This window comes from Amblyraja radiata, chromosome 3 (genome assembly GCF_010909765.2).
Source record: "Amblyraja radiata isolate CabotCenter1 chromosome 3, sAmbRad1.1.pri, whole genome shotgun sequence".
Taxonomy (NCBI): domain Eukaryota; kingdom Metazoa; phylum Chordata; class Chondrichthyes; order Rajiformes; family Rajidae; genus Amblyraja; species Amblyraja radiata.
Genome location: NC_045958.1, coordinates 32,078,893 through 32,101,846, shown reverse-complemented (window position 1 = coordinate 32,101,846; position 22,954 = coordinate 32,078,893). Strand labels below are relative to the sequence as shown.

At 41.0% G+C, this 22,954-nt stretch overlaps 1 protein-coding gene and 1 long non-coding RNA gene across 2 annotated transcripts; both read right to left on the bottom strand.

Moving 5' to 3' along the window:
* Positions 1-1,707: 1,707 nt before the first annotated feature.
* Positions 1,708-18,085, bottom strand: anxa1 (annexin A1). The gene is made up of 13 exons (XM_033017554.1): positions 17,929-18,085; positions 15,818-15,887; positions 14,452-14,545; positions 13,436-13,530; positions 13,194-13,307; positions 11,708-11,798; positions 11,550-11,629; positions 10,381-10,437; positions 10,212-10,305; positions 9,675-9,770; positions 6,622-6,680; positions 3,697-3,819; positions 1,708-1,892 (listed from the first exon to the last, which is right to left on the bottom strand). Exons 2-13 carry the CDS (start codon positions 15,869-15,871, stop codon positions 1,833-1,835), a joined length of 1,017 nt encoding a protein of 338 aa, XP_032873445.1. The 5' UTR covers positions 15,872-15,887; positions 17,929-18,085; the 3' UTR covers positions 1,708-1,832.
* LOC116970898 lies at positions 8,349-9,665 on the bottom strand. The gene is made up of 2 exons (XR_004411345.1): positions 9,134-9,665; positions 8,349-9,096 (listed from the first exon to the last, which is right to left on the bottom strand). It is a non-coding gene; the product is annotated as an uncharacterized LOC116970898 (long non-coding RNA).
* Positions 18,086-22,954: the final 4,869 nt, after the last annotated feature.

Below are 22,954 nucleotides of genomic sequence, written 5' to 3'. Positions count from 1 at the left end.
ACGACTCATAAATTTCAACCAGGTCTCCTGTAATTTCCTCTCTAGTTTCCAACAATGTCCTCGGATATATCTGATCAGGCCCTGGTGATTTTTCTAACTTCAAACACGACAGTACCTTCAGTACTTCTTCGACAGTAACATTGACTGCCCAAAGTTCCTCCATCCTACTGTCTTTCTCCTCTGTAAATACAGACGAGAAATACTTGAGGACCTTGCCCATCTCCTGTGGCTCCACACAGGTGACCACTTTGATTCCTGAGAGGTCCCACTCTCTCTCTCTCTCTCGTTACCCTTTTTGTATTTATAAAATATTTTGGGATGGTCAATACTAGTCGCCAGAGCTATTTCCTGGCCTTCTGATTTCCTTTTGAAGTTCACTCCTTAGTTCCCCAAACTCCTCCAGGGATGCACTCAATCCCAGCTGCCTATACCTGTCCCATGCATTCTTCGTTTTTGACCAATGCCTAATTTTCTTGGCTGCCAAGTTTACTTATATTTGCCTGCTTCGCCCTTCATTTTAACAGGGACATACATATCCTGAGCTTTTGTCAGCACACTTTTAAAACCATTCCACTTGGCTGATGTTCCTTTCCACTCACCTACTTCAGTCAACTTAAGTGAGACTTTCACTCATACCCTCAAAATTGGCCTTACCCCAGTTGAGCATTTTAACACGTGGGCCCTCTGTCCTTATAAATAAATATCTTAAACCTAATCGAACTGTGGTCACTGGTCCCAAATGGCTCCTCCACAAACATTTCATTAACTTACATTTCATTAACCAATTAAAAAGAAATACTAGATCCAGCATTGCCCTCTCGCATGCAGGGGCTTCTACATACTGCTCGAGAAAAGTCTGAAAAACTTAAGTCTGAAACACCCTATTTAAAGCCTTCACACTATGATTTTCCCAGTCAATATTGGTTGTTGCAATTTCCTGGCATATTTGTTCTTCTAATTCCTATTGACTATTCGGGTTCGCTGCACACCCCGAACAAGGTGATCATCCCCTCAGAAGGAATGGTGTTGAATGCCAAGCTTTAGTCAATGAACAAGAGCCTGATGCATGTGTTAATGTTGCCCAAGTGGTCCAACAGTGAAGAGCTAGCAAGATTGTAACTGCTATCAATATGCAAGTGAATTAAAATGGGCCTCGGGTCATTAGAGGCAGATAGCAAGTGCTCAGTGTTCTAATCAATCTCAAAGCACTTACTAATGGACATGACTGCTACCAGTCAGTAATCAATTAGATATATCATCTTGTTCTTGGACACTGGATGTCCTTTTAAAACAATGGGGACCTTAGACCACAGTAGCGAGATTGAAGATGTCTGCTAAAACTCCAGCCAGTTAATTCATGCAAGTTGAGAGTGTGACCAGGTACACCATCAGGTCTGAACACTGAGCATTTATCTCTGTGAAATAAGTTTCAAATTATTCATTATGTGACCCTCAAAGATTCTCTTGTCCCCCCCCAAAAAAAAGTTATAAATCCTGTCTAGACTCTTCACAGCCTCACCCACTCCTCAATTTGTACCCTCTAATATTGGCTTCTTGCTTGTATACAAGGGTCCAAATACATTCTCAATCGACCCATGTCTAAGCTCATCTTCAGAATGATGTTGCTTTTAATGCCTTAGCGTAAAAGAAGAGTTATTCATTGAGAAAGTGGAGATTTGGTGAATAGAAACATTATGGAAATCTGTATTGAAGTGATCCAACTTTTATTTGCACTAAGTACAAATAATATACAGTTATGATTTTACAAATCAGCTATATCATTGCATTGTCTTTAATTTCTCCAAAAGAGCTGAAGCCCTGTTCAGCATACATTACTCCTTGCTTCCACAGAGAGCAAGCAGAATTTTCTCATAGTCACCTTTGGTTTCTTTCTGTGGAGAGAAAAGAAAACATGTTTATTCCAGCATTTTTACTATCACAGGCTCTATCATTTAATTGTTCCACCAGAGTACCAAAGCTTTTTCAAAGAGATAGTATAATGACACAAGGATGAGAGAATACTATTAATACAAATGATTAGATTAAATTTTAATTTGTAAGCTTCATTGTGATACTCAGAGAGTACAAATGCAAATCTGTACCAAAATCTGAAAGAACTCAGGTCAGTCAGTGTCTGGAAGCAAACAGATGGTTGCAGTTAAAAAAATATATATATACCTACCTCATGTTTGAAATTGTAGTCTATAACTACAAAGCATGAACATTGAATTTTCCAATTTGGGTAGCCCACACATTTTCCCTCTTCCGATTCACTGAGGGCCTCACAAATATGTCATGCCAGCCCACTCATCACCTTGTTCTATCTGCCAATCATCCTCACAACCCATAGGCTCTCTAGCCCCCCGCCACCAATGTTACTATCCACCCACTTTCTCTCCATGGTTCCACTCATCTTCCTTAAATTCTACAATCTGCAGCTTGCATCTCCACACAATCTGCAGCTTGCATCTCCACACAATCTGCAGGCTCCATTACCATCGCCATCCTTCTCTCCCCCCCCCCCCCCCAGCTCCATCACCCCCTCCACCTGGTTCCACTCGTCACCTCTTTTGTAATTGCCAATTTCCATGCACTGTCTTGATTCAGGGTCTTAACCTAAAACAATCATTCTTTTGCCTCTGTAGATGCTGCCCAAACCTTCAAAGTTCCTCCAGTGGCTGGTGAAATTCAAATTCCTCCAGTGAAATTCACTTGAACTTCAAATATTTGAAGTGACGTCACTATCCAATAGGAAAGTGCTCCCAGTGCTCCAGGCTTCCCAAAAGTGAAGATATCCTATTCATTCATAAATCCTATAACCCAAGCTACTAAGTACAAACATACTCGATGTCACGTCTGCCCAATTTTCTGGCAAGTAAATCGCACTCATTCCAAGGACAATATCTTGATATTTCATATCAGTGGTTCAGTTTTTCCAGATGTACAATAACCTCTTGTTATAATCACAATGCATTGTTACATTTGGACACATTTATATAATATGCATATATTTGGACCATATCCACATCTTTATAATATTTGGCATTTTGAATCCAAATGAAAACCTTAAAGCAATATGGCTGTATGATGTTCAGTGTCAGTACAATTCTTTGTGCTACCTACATTTAGCTAAACATGTTTGTGAATTTGTCAGGTTAGTACCAGAAAGGCCCATTTATGAGTCACTAACAATGTCAAGGCCCTAATATTTGGGAATCAGTGGTACAGTTGCTGCCTCACAGCAGACGTCAAGATCCCTGGTGTTAGAATTTGCATGTTCTTCCAGACCTCAAGGATTTCTCTGGATGATCCCACTAACTCCTATAAGCCAACTGGAATAATAGGTTCATTAGCCACCACATTTTGCCCTAGTGTAGGTGACTGGAAGTATTGAGAGAAGGGAAGGCAGGGAGAATAGGATTAGTTTGTCCATACAACTATTTTTTTAATGTCAAATAGTTGAGAATTCCAAAGGACTCCTGGAGATTTACATTATATTCATGCATCATTCCTCAAAAGTTTCCCAATTAAATTAATATTTCTCCTCACCGACATTACAATTCTACACACACTTCTTTCATCTTTACAAACTGACGATTTGTGGTAGCCACACTGCAGTTCTTGGTTTCTGCCACTTTGGTTAATGCAAACTACATCTACAGAACTACAGCATCTGGTGCAAGAGTGAAAGCTTACCATGATGGCACTGTAAAGAGACATGCCATATTTAGCTTTGTATTCTGCTTCAATATCCTTCAAATCCACTTCGGAGCGGGAAACCATAACTCTGATCAAAGCAGCATCCTCCGTGCCACAACCCTGCAAGTGGAAAAACAAAATAAATTTCCAAGGTGGTAGGAAAGCATGGATGTACACACACCAAGTCTCTGCTTGCACTTTTAATTTAAAAAAAATCACTTTACTGTATCAAATTTACCTCATTATTCCACAAACTCATTCCTCAAATTTGCAACAATGCATGCCTTTGTCAAATCATTGATGTGCATTAACAGCAATTAACCCCAAGCCATGGTCATATTTGCCCCAGAGCACCTTCATTTAGTCTGCAAAGATGACAAGGTCACAATTGCTAGTAATCAATTTTCCATCCAACTTGGATCAGTGTACGACTTCCTACACTGTTCACAAGTTTGAGCAGCTGCATCTCAACCTTTCATCTGGGCACAGTCTTCCAATCTATCAAACATAATTTCAGGTACACATTTACATTGGAACTATCTAGTTCCTTATAGCTCTGTTTTTTGTTTGCAAATGCAGATTAGTGCTATAGCAATTGCCCATCAGATCAGTCAGTGAACTATTGGGCTTATCCTACAGCTCAAATCTGCATTTGGTAGCAGTTACATAATTTTCTCCAACTATTTCATTAATATGCAGATGGATTCATCAACAGTTTATTATTGCACTAAATGTGTTATTTATTGAGTATGTGTGCATGTGTATATATACACACACTGCACGTTTTCTCTTCTCCTGTTATGTACTATGTTCACAAATTCTGTTGTGCTGCAGCAAGTAAGAATTTCATTGCCCTATCTGGCACAGATGACAATAAAACACTCTTGACAACACAATTAAGTCCCCACTATTATAGGGCAATTTGCCCATCAATCCATTGCCCACAGTCTCCAAATTATTATTTTTTTCCTAGTTCTGATAAAGATCGGACCTGAAGCCACTACCCTTTTCGCACAATGTTTCCAGCATTAATCGAAATAATTGCTGGAAATTAAATGATTCCGTTTTCCATTCATGATACTACATCCCTTTTTAATCATGCAGTCTTAAAGAGGGTCTGCGGAGTGGATGGGTGAGCGATCACTGGCCTCAAGGATACCCGGCGAGGGAGTGGAGCGACCGTGCAGGGGAGGGTGTGGGAGGAGGGCACCCCACCTCCCATGGCAGGGACTTTAAATTTGATGTATAAAATCATGTTTTAGTGCATTGTAGAAGTATGATTTCAATGTTTTTGTTGTTGTTTTTTTTTTAAAGTATTTTTAAGAATGTAGGGCCTACATCCCATCCATCATTATTATTACATGAGAGATAGGGACAGGTGATTATTTTTGTTATTGCTCGACCTCCAAAAACTGGGGGATAATAATACAGGCCAACCCTCACCTCCATCCCCTCCCAGAATCGACGCCAGTGCCTTCCACTGTACAGAAAATTTGACAAAAAACTTGAGATATATTAAGTGCTATTTTTTGTTTGCAGTTGGAAAAAGGGACAAGAAATTATCATAACATTTCCTGATTTTGCAAAGTCATGCAAATTATGCTGGGGGTGTGGGGGCGGGGGGGGAGAATCAGTGTATTTTGAAAGTATGCGTTCTCCTTTTGACATACATTTCATTTTGATTTGAATTTAGAATCATCAAACCATGACATTAATAAAGGGGTTATATGTTTGTGGAAATGATTTTTTTAAAGTATGACCTTCGAGAAATCTAAAATGCATTAGAAATGTACATTTCAATGCACGGAGTCTCTTGCACAGAGTCAGTGAATCGAGGATCAGAGGACAGATTTAAGGTGAAGGAAAAGATTTCAAAGGAATCTAAGGGGTAACTTTTTCAACATAAAGGGTGGTGGGTGTAAGGAACAAGCTGCCAGAGCAGGTAATTGAGGCAGAGACTATCCCAACATTTAAGAAACAGTTAGACTGATACATGGATATGACAGGGTTGGAGGTATATGGACCAAAAGCAGGTAGTGTAGCTGGGACATGTTGGCGGGTTTGGGAAAGTTGGGCTGAAGGGCCTGTTTTCATCCTGACTAGGTTATACCTCCCCCATGCATGAATGCTTCAAAATCAAGTGGTCGAGATTTCTTGCCATATACTCACGTATGAGCAAGTTACATAGAAACATAGAAAATAGGTGCAGGAATAGGCCATTCGGCCCTTCGAGCCTGCACCGCCATTCAATATGACCATGGCCGATCTAAAATCAGTATCCCTTTCCTGTTTTGTCCCCATATCCCATGATTCCTTTAGCCCCAAGAGCTAAATGTAACTCTTGAAAACATCCAGTTAATTGGCCTCCACTGCCTTCTGTGGCAGAGAATTTCACAGATTCCCAACTCGCTGGGTGAAGAAAGATTCTCATCTCAGACCTAAATGGCCTACCTCTTATTCTTAAACTGTGACCCCTGGTTCTGTACTCCCCCAACATCATGAACATTTTTCCTGCAGTTACAGTAAGTGAAAATCTAGCAGGCAAGCAGGATGCTTTCTCCAACCACCCCCATTTGAAGGCCACTAACTTCCACCACTTCTACCCAGTGCTTGGTACCTACTTCCACCAGCCACTGGTTGTCCTCCAGGTTGCACCAAGCCGCAGCCTGGTCCATGCCGGTTACCAGGGCGAATTCGGCGCAGAGACTCACGGTAGCAGCGCAACGCTTCCTCCTCGCCTGCGACCAGAGGCCCGGCCATCTCCGAAGGCCCGGGAGTCTTGCACTAAGGCTGCTCCATGGCCGGAGCTGCAGTGAGTGGCTCGCCAGCCCCGACTGCAGCCTCCCAGCCCCTCCATTCCGCGACCCGTGTTAAATGTAATGCTAATCTTGCCACAATTTACCCGTTGTATCCGACACTCACCTTCATGGACAGATCCAACTTCTCAGCAAAGTAGGCTGGTTTGCTGCCAATGCATTTTACTGTGTGCAAAAAGAAAGTTACTTTGAAACTGAAATTTCCATATAATAAATTGTTATTGAATAGAAATAGACTTCATGGACAGTGATATTTATACATTAGAGATCAATTCTACTAGATGATTGCAATGCCAGTCTGAAGAAAGGTCTCAACCTGAAACATCACCCATTCCTTCTACCCAGAGATGCTGCCTGCCCTGCTGAGTGACTCCAGCTTTGTGTGTACCTTTGCAACAACCATTTGCTTTGGCAAAACATCCAAAATTAAAAGAAATTTAAGGAATTCAGTGGGTCAGGCTTCAGGATAGTTAATGTTCAGGTGGAGATTTGGGGGGGGGGGGGGGGGGGGGGGGGGAAGAGATCTCCACTTCTATCTGGTTAGATCTGTCATCATCCCCATCCATAGTTGGTTCCATGAAACATCTGCAAGCTCCTGCCTCAATGCTCCCTCATTTCACACTGGCATTCTCCTGATGCAGATTGAAGCCAAAACTATTCTTGATTCCTGGCCTGCCAAATTCCTACAGCAGTATAATTCCAGATTCCAGCATCATGCCTCCATCCCAAATGGAATCCGAATAAGTTGATTTAAATTTAAATATCATGCCAGTTTAATTTGACAATTTTGCATTATGCTAATCTTATATTCTTGGTGAACAATGCAGATGTCATCCCCTATCCGATAATGGGATTGCATTTAAATTAACCATGGCAAAGTACAGAATCTAGAGAAATCCTAAAAAATAATTACAATTGTGTATCGATTCTGTAAAACAATCCCCCGTTTATAAAGTTGCGCAAATGGTTTATTCCCAGGTTCCAAAATATTTCCGCTCAGTGACAATCAAAGTGTAGACCAGTTCATTCTGCCAATTTAATTTGAACATGGTAATTTCATACATTTCCTTAAAGACTATTCAACCAATGAGTCTGTGCTGGCTTTAATGTTACCCATCCCTCAAGGGCAGTACAAATATGATCTCAATTTGGAATTTTGTTTAACTACTCACTCTGGTTCAGACAAGTGGTTAAGGATTTGCACCCCTCTTCAGTGTGTGAAATAATTTGCTTTTATACAGACAAACTGATGACATTAAAATTAATTATCCAGAATTGAAATAATGTTTGAACCTTCAACAAATGCTATATTTAATAATGCATGGCTAGATATTTGCAAATTGTTGGATTGTATCTTTGGGATATCCAGTGTAACGAGTACCTCATTTTAGAATTAATTTAAATTAAATTTAAGTCCAATAGGAACCTAGATGATTTCAGCCGATTTACAAATTCACGCTACAGGAGTAGAATTAGGCCATTTGGCCCATCAAGGTCGAATCCGCCATTCAATCATGGCTGATCTTACCTCCTAATTCCATTTCCCCCCCATAACCCTTGACACCTGTTCTAATCAAGAGTTTGTCTATCTCTGCCTTAAGAATATCCACTGATTTGGACTCCACAGCCATCTGTGGCAATGTGTTCCACAGGCAGTGACTTATCCACTCTGACCTTTCAGTTTCCCTCTCACCTTCTCCTTCGTAATTGCCACTCTAACTTCTACCCCCTGACTATAGGATTGCAGGTACACTGCTGGTGTCTTCCACTTTGAGGACTGATGCAAAAAATAAAAAAAATAAAAAATTCCTATTCCTCTGCCATTTCTTGATCTCTCATTACCACTTCTGCTTAATTTTCCAGCGGCCCAAAGTCCATTCTTGCCTCGTTTTTACTGTTTATATATCCGTAGAAACTAGTGCCATCCTCTTATATCATTGGCTTGCATTCCTACTTCATCTTTTCTCTCCGTATGGCTTGTTAGTTACCTTTTGTTCTTTAAAAGCATCCCAATCCTCCGGCTTCCCACTAATCTTTGCAATGCTATATGCCTTCTCTTGCTTTTGTGGTGCCCTTGACCTCCCTTGTCAGCCATGGTGGTCTTATTCTCCTCCGGAATCTTCCTTCCTCTTTGGAATGAAATAATCCTGCACCTTCCGAATTATCCACAGTAATTCCTTCCATTGCTGCTGTACCATTATTCCTACTAAAGGAGGCAGAGATTTGCATACTTTCAAGCACCAAAGCATGATTTTCTAGGAAGGGTGGATAAGCTTCCAAGATATGTACATACCTGGTACAAGGCCGACTGCCTCACTCAAGAATATTTAATGTTCTTGCTGCTAATAATCAAATGCTTCAACCGCAAATATTGTTAAAGTAAAAAATGCTACGGTCCACATCTAATTACCAACAATTTTACAATTGAGCATCAACTCTACATTAGCATTCAACTTCCATGAAGCATTTGCAAAATACTGTTGACATTTGAAGGGGGGAGAACCACACAACGAGCCATAACACAGGGGTCAGCAAACTACGGCCCGGATCCGGCCAGTAACCCGAACTCAAGCGACCCGACCTGGGATCTGCAGCCATTTACGGGGCACACAGCCGACCTGGGAACGGCAGCCAGACCTGGAGCAAGCGAGCAGACCTGGGCGCTACAACCAGTCCTGTGGCACACAGCCGACTTCGGAAACCGCAGCCAGACCTGGGCCAAGCAAGCCGAACTGGGCACAACAGCCAAACATGGGCAAGCGAACAGAGCTGGGAACAACGGCCAGACCTGGGTGCAACAGCCAAACCCTCTCTCCGTTATGCGATGTCCCTCTACCAGGAAGTCCCCGACCCTCAGATCTGAACCGCACAGCACATTGTGGGACAGGCGAAGATGGAGGCTCCCCGGTCCAGATTGCCTCCTTGAATGAGTTTCTACTGACTCAAAATGGGGGTGCGTCTTAGACGCGTGCATCTTCACTGCTGGGAAATAGGTAGCTCTACAGTAAATAAGCAATATCACTGTGGGTCTCTTTTTAAAGAATTAGGGTACTTCTATCACCACCACTAATAAATTGGTTAAATGTCAAAACATTACACTGTGATATTTCACTTGGATGACATTTAAAACAATTAGTAAAGCTCTTAAATGTTACTTACCCAAAGACATTAGTAGATTTTCTATGTCTCCGTTTAGCTCAAGGTCCAAGGCTTTGCCCACCTCATGTTTACTGTACTTTGTGTACCTCTCAAACACTAGGGTGGAAAAAAGAATAGGATTTCTCAATGATGCAAAGCATTTTTACAAACCCTAGTAATTACATTTGTAGCCCAAAGAACCTTAGTTTTTGAACTATCAAAATTTGAACTTTTATTTTTATACCAATCTCAAATTGGATGCAATATGTAGTCTAGTTTTCATTAAACCACCTTTTAAACATAAGCATCACCAGATAACAATATAATCAAGGTCAATTAAGTTTTATTTAATTGCGCTTCTAATTTTTCATCCCCCAGGAAATTGAGTTTCCAAACTCAGTTTTGATCCAGTGCCAGAGATAACCTCATCTTTGTAAAAGGATAGCATTTCAGATGCCTCAAGGGTTTCAGAACCAATGTTTATTATTATATTCAAGAAACATCACATTGAATTGTTCAGCCAGATATTGTAGAATGTTGCTGTATTGGTGAGCTCACCTCTTTTTAGATGTGCAAAGTTCCTGCTTGAGAGAACTTTCATGAATGCAGTTACATCTGTCCCTTTCCTTTTTTCACCAGCGTCATACAAAACCTAAGGATATAGAATTCGGTTATCAAAATATCATTTGCCAAAAGAAGCAAATTATGAGAAGACTATTCAACTTACCCTTGCATCATCATCCGCAAGATCATAATCCACCTCACTGCCTTCATCTCTGGATGCCTGTGGTTTAAAAGATTCAAGTTAAATTAAGGTGTGAATGCTACCAAAATATTAAAGTTTCCCTTTATAAAATGGGAATTTGTATTTTATGTAGAAACTAATTTACAGTATTTAGCCATCTTGAAGTTAAAGTCCCAATTGAAAATCTACAAAAGGTCATACCAAAGACACAAGCAGGCCTTCAGTAGCTAAGGTACATGGTTGTCAGTTATTTAATGGGTAGGCAATAATCAATTCATGTTCACAATTGGAAGTACACGTTGTGAGATGGGAAAGGATGAGTAAACCCAATGACTTATCAACCCAAGAGTATGAACATTGAATTCTCTAAATGTAGGTAATACTCTTACAAGCCATGATCACTTTGAATGGTGGTGCTGGCTCGAAGGGCCGAATGGCCTACTCCTGCACCTATTGTCTATAACTCAAGGTCTATTCCATGTCCATCCCAAATTATTTATCCATCAATCTCATCTCCCCCCACCCCCTCAGTTACCTTGCTCTTTTCCCATCCCCGTCCCCATTTCCCTTTTATTCTCCCTTCACCTATAACCCTCCTCAAGCTTTATATTTCACCCTTTACCTACCTTTTAACTAGTTTTCAGCACTTGCCTTGTCACTTCCTTCACCCATTTGCCAACCAAGCCACCTGTATCCACCTATCACTTGCCAGGCTTTATCCCACTCAACTCTTTTCCAGTACTCCCTCACCACCAATCTCCTCTCCCCCCTCCCCTCCCTCCCCTCCCTAAGAAAGGTGGTCTGATCTGAAAGTTTGTCTGTCCATTTACAGGAGAATAGGGCAAGTGGGACTGCAATTTGCATTTCCTACTCCCACAAATAAGTAACGTGAAAGATTTGTCCTAACATCCAAATACTGGAACATCCTGCCTTCGACTAAAAAGCAAGTTGATCAATGCAGCTTATTGCTTCAGAGAAATTTTAGATGGCCTTGCAGCAATGACATCTGCAAATGAGGGAATATTTGTGCCAATGTTTACATCAGACACTTAATTGATGCTTTTGTTGGTTTAGTGTTCTTCACTTGCTAAACAATGGTCATTTGAAAGTACTGAAAATTCATTTGAATGTCACAGTGTAGTTTGCTTTACCTCAAGTAGCACAAGTAAAGATTTCTGAAAATCTCCAGACGTATCATTTTTGATATCTTCTGCCAGACACCTGTTGAATTCTACAAAAAGTGTTGAAAATTTAGACATGACTAATTTAAACAAAATGACACATTAGATTAATAGCTCAAATATATTACCTTCTTTGTAGGCTTCAATAAAGTCTTTGATTTCCTTGTTGCGCCTAGATACTAGTATTTCCACAAGGCAGTCTTCGTCAGTACCAATACCCTATCAAATCAAGTTTCTGCATTATTTGGAGCATGTTGTACATTCATTCATCAATTCCATGTCCTTCAACCCTAAAGTTGAAGTCTTGTTTGCAAACTCCAGCACTGGCCCAATAGTGCTTTTCAATTTAGAAATTAAATAATTTTGAAAGTCTTACAGCACACACACCACTACTAAAAACCTCATAGACGTTCTGTTCTAATACGGCTGCATGCTCAATTAATCAAATTTTCTCTTGGCTGCCGTCCCATATTCCATTGTTGCACATTGCTCGTTTCATAACTTGCAGCAGTTTCAATTCACTCTTGCATTCCATCTATAATTAGATGTCAAGACTTTTCATATGGTGAAGAGAAACAGTTCCTTCAGCATCAAACTTTTAATTGTTATTAAGATTAAAGCACAGAAGTCTTGGCTGGAATTTACAGCAAACTATTGGCCATGCTGTTGAATGGGCAAGTTGGAGCAGAAGGTGCAGACCACCTTAAATCTTATGCTCTTCATTCTCCTCTCCCAAAAAAATTAATGGCCACATATTTATTGTGCACTATAAACAGTAGCAAATTTTAAATGTTTAGGACAGAACTGCAGATGCTGGTTTAAACCGAATCAACGGGACTGGCAACATCTCTGGAGAGAAGGAATTTTAAATGCCCACTTTAAATAACCAGCATATTCAATCAAAAGGGCATTCGAAACATCAAAAACATTCACAACACAAATTTTGTTTAACTACTCGACATCTTGGAAGGTGCCAGCTAATTGGTCAGTTGAAAAATATACTTTGTGCAAAGCAGATTAAAAACATGTGTATCTTAATTTGAGATTTGGGGAACATGTCAATTAATATGAAAATATTAATTAAACAGCAGCTTTTGAGTTTGGTTTACTGCTTGGGCAAAGCATACCATAATTTAGATTAGAGGTACAGCGCAGAAACAGGCCCTTCAGCCCACGCCAACCACAGCACATTAACATAATTTACATTTATACCAAGCCAATTAACCTCCAAACCTGTACATCTTTGGAATGTGGGTGGAAACCGAATATATCAGAAATAACCCACGGAGTCAAGGGGAGAACGTACAAATTCCTTCCAGACAGCACCCATAGTCGGGATCGAACCAGGGACTCTGGCAGTGTACGGCAACAACTCTACTGCTGTGCCACCATGCAGCAGAAAATTGGGGAGTGAAATTTGGGATAATTATTATTAATTTAAATAAGGTGAGACTATGGTAGATGGGACATGTTGGCCTATGTGGGCAAGTAGGGCCAGTTTCCACACTTTAAGACGATGACTATTGTTCATTTCCCCAACTACAGTCATTGTCCACGAGGTGCAAATGGGTACAATGTAGCAATACAAGATTTTAATGATAAAGCAGTTGTTACCTTCAAGGCACCGCGCACCTGATGCGCATCAAACTGAGCCGGAGTTTTCAGCAAATCAAGGGCTACTGTCTCCAGCTTCTTAGACAATTTGCTCTTCACAACATCTTTGAGTTCCTGGTAGGAAATAATTTTCAACCATCAGCCTCAAATCTAATTTTTTGTTAAAACAATCCAATGTGGATTCTGTTTTGTGCCCATTTCATTCATTAATCCAAACAAGACCATCTTAAGACACAACTGACCTTGCCAACACTCTGTTGATAAGCTGCTGCTATTTGTTGCCGCTGACAATTAGTCCTGGTTGTCAAAATGGTAATGATGGTATCTTCATCCACACCTTAAAATTAAAAGTTGGTCAAACAAATGCACAAATTAGAAGACAAAGATAAGATTCCCATCAAGATCACTGATAAAATTCACTAATATATTATTAAGACAACTTTTTTTTTTTTTTTTTAAATGCTCAATTTTTGAAAATTAATGCAAACAGCGGGCCTGGGCTATTGGGGGAGCTTGAGCGGGCTAGAACTTTAGTCCTTGGAGCACAAGAGGATGAGGGGTTATCTTAGAGGTGGATAAAATTATGAGGACCAGATAGGCAACTCAAGAACCAGAGGCCATGGGTTGGGGTTGGGCTGAAGGGCCCATTTCCATGTTGTATGACTATTTAGGGAGATTTTAGTTACCATGTAATATTGATCAGTTGGTAACTGTTAAAGCAATGGCAGATGGAACTTAATCCTGATAAATGCATGGTTGTGGATTAACAAGTATAGGATATAAACAATGAATGCTTGTACCCAAGGAATACTGAGAAATAAAGGTACCCGATTGCACAAGAGTTTTGGTTGCCACTTCATAGGAAGAAAGTGATAGCTCAGCATTTTAGTCATGAAAACAAACCCAATAGCTCCAATATTAAAGGATATAGGCTTAAGGAATGGCAAAAGGTTTAAGAGAGAACTTTAGCAAGATTTTCACCTAGGTGATTGGAATCTGGAAGGGGAATGTGAGAGGTTTTGTAGACAAGTACCTTTGACATTAATACAATATAAACATGTACCCAAATCACTAAGGCACAGAATGCAATGAACCAATTGCTGCTGGTTAGGTTAACATTGATATGATATAGTCATTAAACTACTGTCAGAATTAAAGTTCCATTAAAATTAATGCAAAGCCATTCCAAAATAATCAATCAGTAATAACAAGTTTTATATGTTAGTCATTCCAGATTAGAAGTTTAAAATTTGCCCACCTTTTGCATTGAGTGCAGTGTTTAATGCAGCAGCATCCACACAGGGATCAAAGTTGGGAAAGGGTGTAATGGTTGGTCCACCAGAGGAAGGATTCTGTTTGGGTAAGAGGAAAATAAATCACAAATGTAACACATACACTGGGGCATCAACTTATATACAGTTAATGAACATTTTCTGCATCAGATAAACTTAGATCACCAAGTGTTGCTTGATTTGCAAGTCTTTGTACAAGATGTTCCCAAACTTCAATTAGAGACAATAATCTGGACCTCATAATCTCAGGTGACCCAATTACTGGGATAATTTAAAACTGAGAAAATGATTTGGTGTGGCCTTTAAACAAATAACTCGCGTATAAACTCAATTGTAGAGGAATTGATGCACAGAACAGCAAGTGGATTAGATTGCTTAAAGTGACTTTCAGTTAACTTGGAATACTTTTTTACATGACCATTTCCAAAAAAACTTAAATTTCTGAAATCATTATGTACTCCATCACCTAATCCCTGGTACAAAGAGGCATCATGGAAGAGTGTCAATTCGCAGAATTGTACTGTGGCAATAGAATGATTAATTGTGTTATGGATAAATATAGTTTATTTCACTTGGACAAACGATGTTGATAATTGCAAGACATTGCCCATGTTCAAAAAAGGTTCTTAATGCTCCCTAGGGTGAAAGACAACTGACTGTGTAACCAGAACCTCAGAGATTGGGAGAGTACCTCACCACACATTTGCTTATCCTTCCCGTAAATTGGGAGACAGGAATAGTGACATCTTCCCATGGCCTCCAGGTGCTTGACATAGGTAGTCCAGATGGCAATTTTATAAGTTTATGGGAATAGCCTCAAGTGATTATCACCCAATCCTGTGGGGTGGCACAGAGACAGAGCTGCTGCCTTAGAGCACCAGTGACCCAAGTTTGATCCCGACTACGGGTGCTGCCTGTGTAGATCATTTCTACATTCTCCCTGTGACGTGCAAATTTTCTCCAGATGCTCCAGTCTCCGTCCAAAGACATGTAGGTTTGTAGATCGATTGGCTTCTGTAAATTGTTCCCAGTGTGCAAGGGTGATAGTGTGTATGGGTGATTGATGGTCAGTGTGGCCTCAGGTGGGCCAAAGGGACAGTTTCAACCCTGTATTTTTAAACTAATGGACGGAAACATTGGAAAATATAATTTATTAAAAATGCAATTGTAGCAGCACATTAAGACAATCCCAAAACAGACACAAATTACAATTTACTAAAGCGCTCTCAAATGTGCTGCCCCTTCCTCCCCCCCCCCAAAAAAATGCAGAAATCTTAATTAAACGGTAACTGCTTATTTGTTCAAAGAATGTTTGCAAATTCAGATGCTTACCTGAGAAGCGTATGTGGCTTGCATGAGAAATTGACTGACAATGTTTGAAGCCATTTTGTACGTTTGTGCCCTGTTGAGGATAAAGCAGCTACATTTTTTTAAATATTTCAAAAATAGTTGGAACAATTGGTTTTAATCAGGAATCGTCATTAGTGAATGTCTTGTGCCAAAATTGTGACTAAATCCTCCCCAACACAAATATACTTGTAGACATTAAAAGATTATTTTTTGATTTCAATGCCTCCATGTTCAATGTATACATTTGTTTATGTTCAACCAAGAAGATTGATACAAATCATTGCAAGTTTAAAGCCTCCTTGAAATGAAAGTGTGCACAAAGGACAAAGTGCTGGAGTAAGTCAGCATCTCTGGCAAACATGGATAAGTGACATTTTGTGTCAAGACTCTTTGCAAAGGAAATGTAATTTCACCATCAAAATATTTTGCACAGAATGAGAAAAATAGTCAGTAATCTTTGCAATTGTGTAGTATCGTTAAAGCAAGAGCAACTTGATGAAGTCCAAATGTCACCATATTACTGGTAAAAAGAAAGGTAGCAGCCACGCAAGGTCATACATTTCTAATCCAGGAAGAGGATTGAAAGGAATTTTCTTTACGAACTAAACAAATATTATTGCACATTGCTGGTTTAGAATTGGCCAGCAGGACATCTTTCAGGGGATGCAGCCAGTTGAAATGTTTGCATAAATAGAAAATAAAAACATTAGACATGTTTTAAAAACTGTACAGGAACCTATTAAGTATTATTTAAAGTTTTTTTTTTTTCCCCAATGTGAAGGCCCAGAAGGTTAGAATTTAATATTTTGCTAGAACAGTGAACCTCCAGATCATTAATAATCTCCACTATTAATTACAGTGAAATGCAATATACGCATGTACCTTTATTCATTGTAGGAAACAAAGGACACACCCATAGAGCAAGATTTTAGAGGCTGCTGGGTGCAATGTAAAAAAAATGCAGCAAAACCTATGGATTGGATCTGTTAACCAGACAGAAGGACAAAGATGGATTTTCCATCATCAGAACCTTAAAAAGAGCCCATTCAAATAGAGTCTAGACCAACATTAAACAGGGACTAATATATACACTGAAACAGCTAACTTTTTATTAAACCACATAGGCTCAATACTTCAGAACAAAATGCATTTATAGTGTGGTGTTCATAATATATTCTGTCTATCCAAATTTATTAGCTGTTGCCCTTGAATAGATCTTCAGCCACCCTTCAGATCAGAGATACTGCTGCAGTCAGGTATGGATAGATCACAACTCCATCAGTGAAGCAGTGAGAAAGCAGTGCATCACCAAGTTGGAGAGATTGGTGCATTTGATTATCATATTAAGTAAAGAAAGACAAGTTATTTCTAAATGGAACACACACAGAAGCTTCAAGTGTTTACGAAAGTAAATCTAATATTTCATAAGATCATGTGATAGTAGAATTAGGCCATTCAGCCCATCAAGTCTACTCCGCCATTCAATCATGGCCAATCTATCCCTCCCTCCTAACCACATTCTCCTGCATGCTTCCCATAACCTCTGACACCTGTACTAATCAAGAATCCATCTCTGCCTTAAATTTATCCACGTATGGCCTCCAGTCTTCTGTGGCAAAGAATTCCACAGATTTCACGTACAATTGTAATTTGCCTAATCAATTGAGCAATTAACATTAGCAACCTTTTGTCTCAAGGAGACAAAAACAAATACAAAGTAGTATTTTACAGAGCAAAGTAGTTCAAATTGCAAGGAATGGGTTAAAGTACCAGACAGTTGTTATTGCCAAGATTCTTGCCATACAACATTCCTTTATTTTAAAAAGGGTTAGCAAAACTATCATTATATGACGATCCACTTTCAAGTCAAACATTTCAAGTTTTCTGAAACTCGCATCTCCAGAATAGAAATGAAACCAAGATTCAGAATCCATCAGAAATCAACTAGTTTAAATAGATATAAATGTAAAAACTGTTCAGTGAGTTTAAATCAAAGTCTACAGTAAAAGCTTACATTTGTCGCCCACATTGTTTCTCAAGTGCTTTAGACTGATACTTAATCAAAACAAAGATTAAAAGTGAATTAAACTTACCAAATGTAAACCCTGCAGGCTGCTACCTAACAGTCCCACTAGACTTAAAAAACACACCTCAAAGACTACTGCTTCTAACTAGCCGGTTGAACCTAATATATATAATTGCCACTCCCAATGAGCTCATCTGTGACTGGCCTTCCATCTGACTGACTGAGCACTGCAGTCTATGATGAACCAATCAAGTGCTAGATCTTACAAACTAGGAAAACTAGTAGTCGGCTGCAGAGAACAAACTGATTTCTGCATCGAGGCAGGAAGTAACTTCAAAGTCACCACAGCAACCGTTTGCAAACAAAAATCACATTAAAATTAGATTAAAATGTTTTTCATTCTTAAGTAGTTTTAGTTTACTAGGGGACTATGAAGCTGAAATCTATATATTTTATGTAAACATACCTGGTGATCTTTACCATTATTAAGCCCAATACATTGATGCAATTACCCAGCATTTTTTGTCTACCTTCGATTTTTCCAGCATCTGCAGTTCTTTCTTAAACAATAAAACTCATCAATATCTTTACTTCCTTCCATGAGCTCCAGCAACGCCTGCCTTTTTGTCAGTTACATCAAACAGTCCTTGTTTCAGGTATCCCCCAACTCTTTCTCCGCTACATCAATGACTGCATCGGGGCTGTCTCCTGAACCCGTGCAAAACTCAAAGTCACTTGGACTATTAACAACTTTCATACTGCTGATAGACTTTTCTTCATTGCCATTCTTGTTGTGATAATATACCAAATATTTCTATATATTGGATAAGTAGGATCAAAAGCAAAGGTTGTTTCAGTCAGATGATTATGAGTGTGATATTTGGATTGAAGAGAGGAGGTGAGCAACTTCAAAGCAGTGCACTCAGTGGTGAAATCTTCCTTGTCATTGAGAATTAAAGGATAAGTCATAGAACAGTACAGCACAGGACAGGCACTTCAACCCACAATGTCTGTGCCAAATATGATGCCAAGATAATCCAATCTCATTTCCCATAAATCTAATTTCTCTGTATTTGCACATGCCTAGTGAAAAGCCTTTTGACTGCCTCCACCACCCACCACCCTGTAGAAAACGTTTACCCTAAACTCAAATTCATTCAAATAGGGTATCACTGACACATTTCTCCCCTTTCTTGATATATCTGTCTCCTGATATACCATATAATCATATAACAATTACAGCACGGAAACAGGCCATCTCGACCCTTCTAGTCCATGCCGAACACATAATCTCCCCTAGTCCCATATACCTGCGCTCAGACCATAACCCTCCATTCCTTTCCCATCCATATAACTATCCAATTTATTTTTAAATGATCAAAACAAACCTGCCTCCACCACCTTCACTGGAAGCTCATTCCACACAGCTACCACTCTCTGAGTAAAGAAGTTCCCCCTCATGTTACCCCTAAACTTCAGTCCCTTAATTCTCAAGTCAAGTCAAGTCAATATGTGAATGATCAGCCATGATCACATTGAATGGTGGTGCTGGCTCGAAGGGTCGAATGGCCTACTCCTGCACATATTGTCCATTGTCTGTCATAGGGGTCAAACTATCAACTGATAAAACCCACCAACTCTCACAGTTATCTGGACTACACCTCAAACAACCATTTTCCCTTTTCCATGCCTCTTCCCTGTGCCCCACCTGGACTCACACTCATTTATCCTCTTCCCCTTCCCTGCCACCTATATTCCTTCCTCTGGCTTCACAATTCTCACCTCTTCCTCCTTATCTCACACCTTTTGTCTTTTCACCTCTAGCCTTTGTCCAACCACCTGCCTATCACCCCCGCCTCCCCCTCTTATCTGTATCCACCTATCACTCTCAGGTTTTGTCCTGCTCCCGCTTCTCTCCGCTTTCTACCCCACTCCTCCCCCTCCCCCACCCCACCACCATAATTGGTCTGAAGAAGGCTCCCAACCCAAATTATCACCTATCCATGTCCTCCAGAGATTTTGCCTGACCGATTGAGTTCCTCCAGCACTTTGTGTATTTTGGGGGGGAATGAAATTATGATTTTATCTGCTAATGTTGCGACACTGCACTGACCTTGCTGCACTTTGCTATCATCATTCCTCTGGAGCTCCTTGTGCACAGTGGTGGCGCGGCTCTGGCTGCAGCGGCTCTCCGGCAGTCCTGTTTGTTTTGTGTTTTTTGGGTTGTTTATTTTCGTTTTGGTTAGTCTAGTTTTGGTTTTTAGTTTGTGTTTTGGGGGGGGGGGGTTTGAAACGGGGCTTGCTGTCTCTCCCTGCGGGGGAATGCGACTTTTTTGTCGTATTCCCCTTCTCTGCCTCCGTCTGCGCTGAGGCCTAATGGCGGAGCTGGCGACCTCGAGGCTCAGGAGGCAGAGCCCGCCAGGACTCGCACTGAGCTCGCTCCCGTGAGGACGGCCCGGCTCGGGGCTGGAACAGGGCTTTCGTGAGGGGCTGTGACGGCCCGGCCAGAGGAAGGAACGGTGCTCCCGTCGGAGTAGCCGAGCTAGGGGAGGTAGGCGTTCCCAGCATGAGGGAGGAGCGGTGCACGGTCGGGGCGGCCCAGCTTCTTGAGGGAGGCGGCGGTGCCCCCCGGTCGGGGCGGCCAAGCCTGAGAGGGCGGCGGCCCGGCGGGGCGGCCCAGCCTGAAGGGAGGAGCGGCGCCGGTCCACAGGGGGAACAGCTGAGGGAGGAGCGGTGGCCCCGGTCGGGGCGGCCCCAGCCTGAGGAGGAGCGGGCCGGTCGGGGGCGGCATGGCGCGAGGGAGGAGCGGCGCCCGGTCGGGGCGGCCTGGCCCGAGGAGGAGCGGCGGCCTGGCGCGAGGCTGAGACGGTGGCAGTACTCACGTGAGGGCGATCCGGCTCGGGGCTGGAACGATGCTCCGGGGGCTGGGACGGCAGTTCTGGTGGCGGTGGCCTGAGACCGGGGTTCGGTCGCGGGCCAGCGGCTGCGTCAGCAGGTCTGGTGAGCGGCAGCTTCGACTACCCCGGGCCGCGGTGTTTGAGCCGCGAGGACAGGTTTTAACATCGCCCGGGGGGTATCGCCTCAGCGCAGAAGGAGAAGAGGAGGGAAGAGACTGCAGCCCTAAGACTTTTGCCTCCATCACAGTGAGGAGATGTTGGGTGGACTCACTGTGGTGGATGTTAATATGTGTTTATTGTTGTTTTTTATTGTATTGTATTATATGTATGACTGCTTAAATTTCGTTCAGACTTCGGTCTGGATGACAATAAAAGGCTATTCTATTCTATTCTATTCTATTGATGTTATCTGAGGAAGAGCCTTGGCCTAGACCAAACAAAATAGTAATATGGGAAAAAGGCTGGAAAGAAGCAAAAACTCCTCCCCAGTGCCGAGCAGTGGGAAGCTGCTGCACTGAATGAAGGCTGGTTTTCAAACCTAGGCTAGCAGTCTGGACACGCAAGTGAAAGGAAAATACTGTCCTTTTCTTGGCAGAGATTACCTGGTTAGCCAACCTCTCAATCAACCTTCATAACCTTAAAAGTGTAAAGTTGAAGAGTTCAAATGGATAGTTCCTAATAACAGGCCTATGATTGTCAATCCTGGGATTTTAAACTGTAAGTTTCCGAGAAACAAATAACAAGGAAAAGCACACAGAAACATCATTTAGAGAGAGATTTTACGTTTACAAACTGGGGTTGTCAGTCGCTCATGAGTTCACTCTCCTGTTTATTTAGTTTAGTCTTTGTAAATGCCACGTTTACTGAGAGCTGGAGTTTAATGACTTACAAATGTCTGGTGTGCTTTAGCCTTTTTAGGCTTTCTTGAAATGAAGTTCACTGAATGAACAAAATTATGAACAAATGACTCAGTCAAGGACGAAAATTGGCTCTAAAATACATGAAAGTATGTGATATTGGATCAAATCCCGGAAATTTTCGGCAGCACAATGAGTGCTCCTCCAATGGTTCAATAAAATCTGCCATCTTCTCAATAGCACGGGGATGGCCCGTTGATGCCCACATTCCATAAATGAATAAAACATCTGGAAGGTTATATTAAAGATTATAAAATATTATTTTCTAAATGAACTTTGGTTTGTGTGGTGCAATTGGAATAAATATTGATATAGGCATTAAAGTTTTTAGATCAGAGGTAAAGTCACAAATGTAAGTGATTAATTTAGTTTCAGTCTATGTATTCATTCCTAATTGTTTTTTTACACCCAAACTATTCCATTTTATATGAGTGCAAAACGGATGCAGGAAATTGTCACAGATGAAAGATCAGCCATAAATTAAATGATATTGAAGCATGCACAAGGTGGTTAAATTTCATACCCTTGCTTTTATTTCTTCTGCTCTTTTGTTCTGATGGTTAACATGCCCATGAGTCATCTGACACAATGGAAACATCAGGCTGATTTAAAGCTGCCATCCCAGAGTGATTCACCTCACTGTTACACAACTGAATATGGAAACAAATGCAAACAGTAGAACACTTTGGTATTCATTTTCTAAAACTATTTAGGAATATTTATAAATTGTATTATAATCAGCAGCAATTCACAAAGGCAGATATGAGTTTCAGTTTAGTTTATTGTCACATGTGCCGATGTACAGTGAAAAGCTTTTGTTGCCTGCTAACCATTCAGCAGAAAGACAAAAGATGATTACAATCGAGCTACAGTGTATAGATACATGATAAGGGAATAGCGTTTAGTGCAAGGTAAAGCCAGCAAAGTCCGATCAAGGAGTGTCCGAGCGTCACCAAAGAGGTAATAGTTCAATTCTGCTCTCTGGTGACTGCAGATGTTGGAATCTTGAGTGATAAACAAACTCAGTGGGTCACTCAGCACGTGTGGAGGGAAATGGGCAGGCAACATTTTGGGTCAGGATATTTCTTCAAGACTGGCATTCACGAATGGCAGTTAAACTATCTGAGCCTTTACCGTCATGCTGACCATGCTGTTTCTGAATCAGAAAGTGAAGGGACGAGGCTGTGCTGGTGAGTGAGGGCTAGAATCAGAGTGTTGTAATTTGATCTTGCCTGGAATGTGAGTCACATGAGATAATTGTGTCACAGGGAGCAATGGG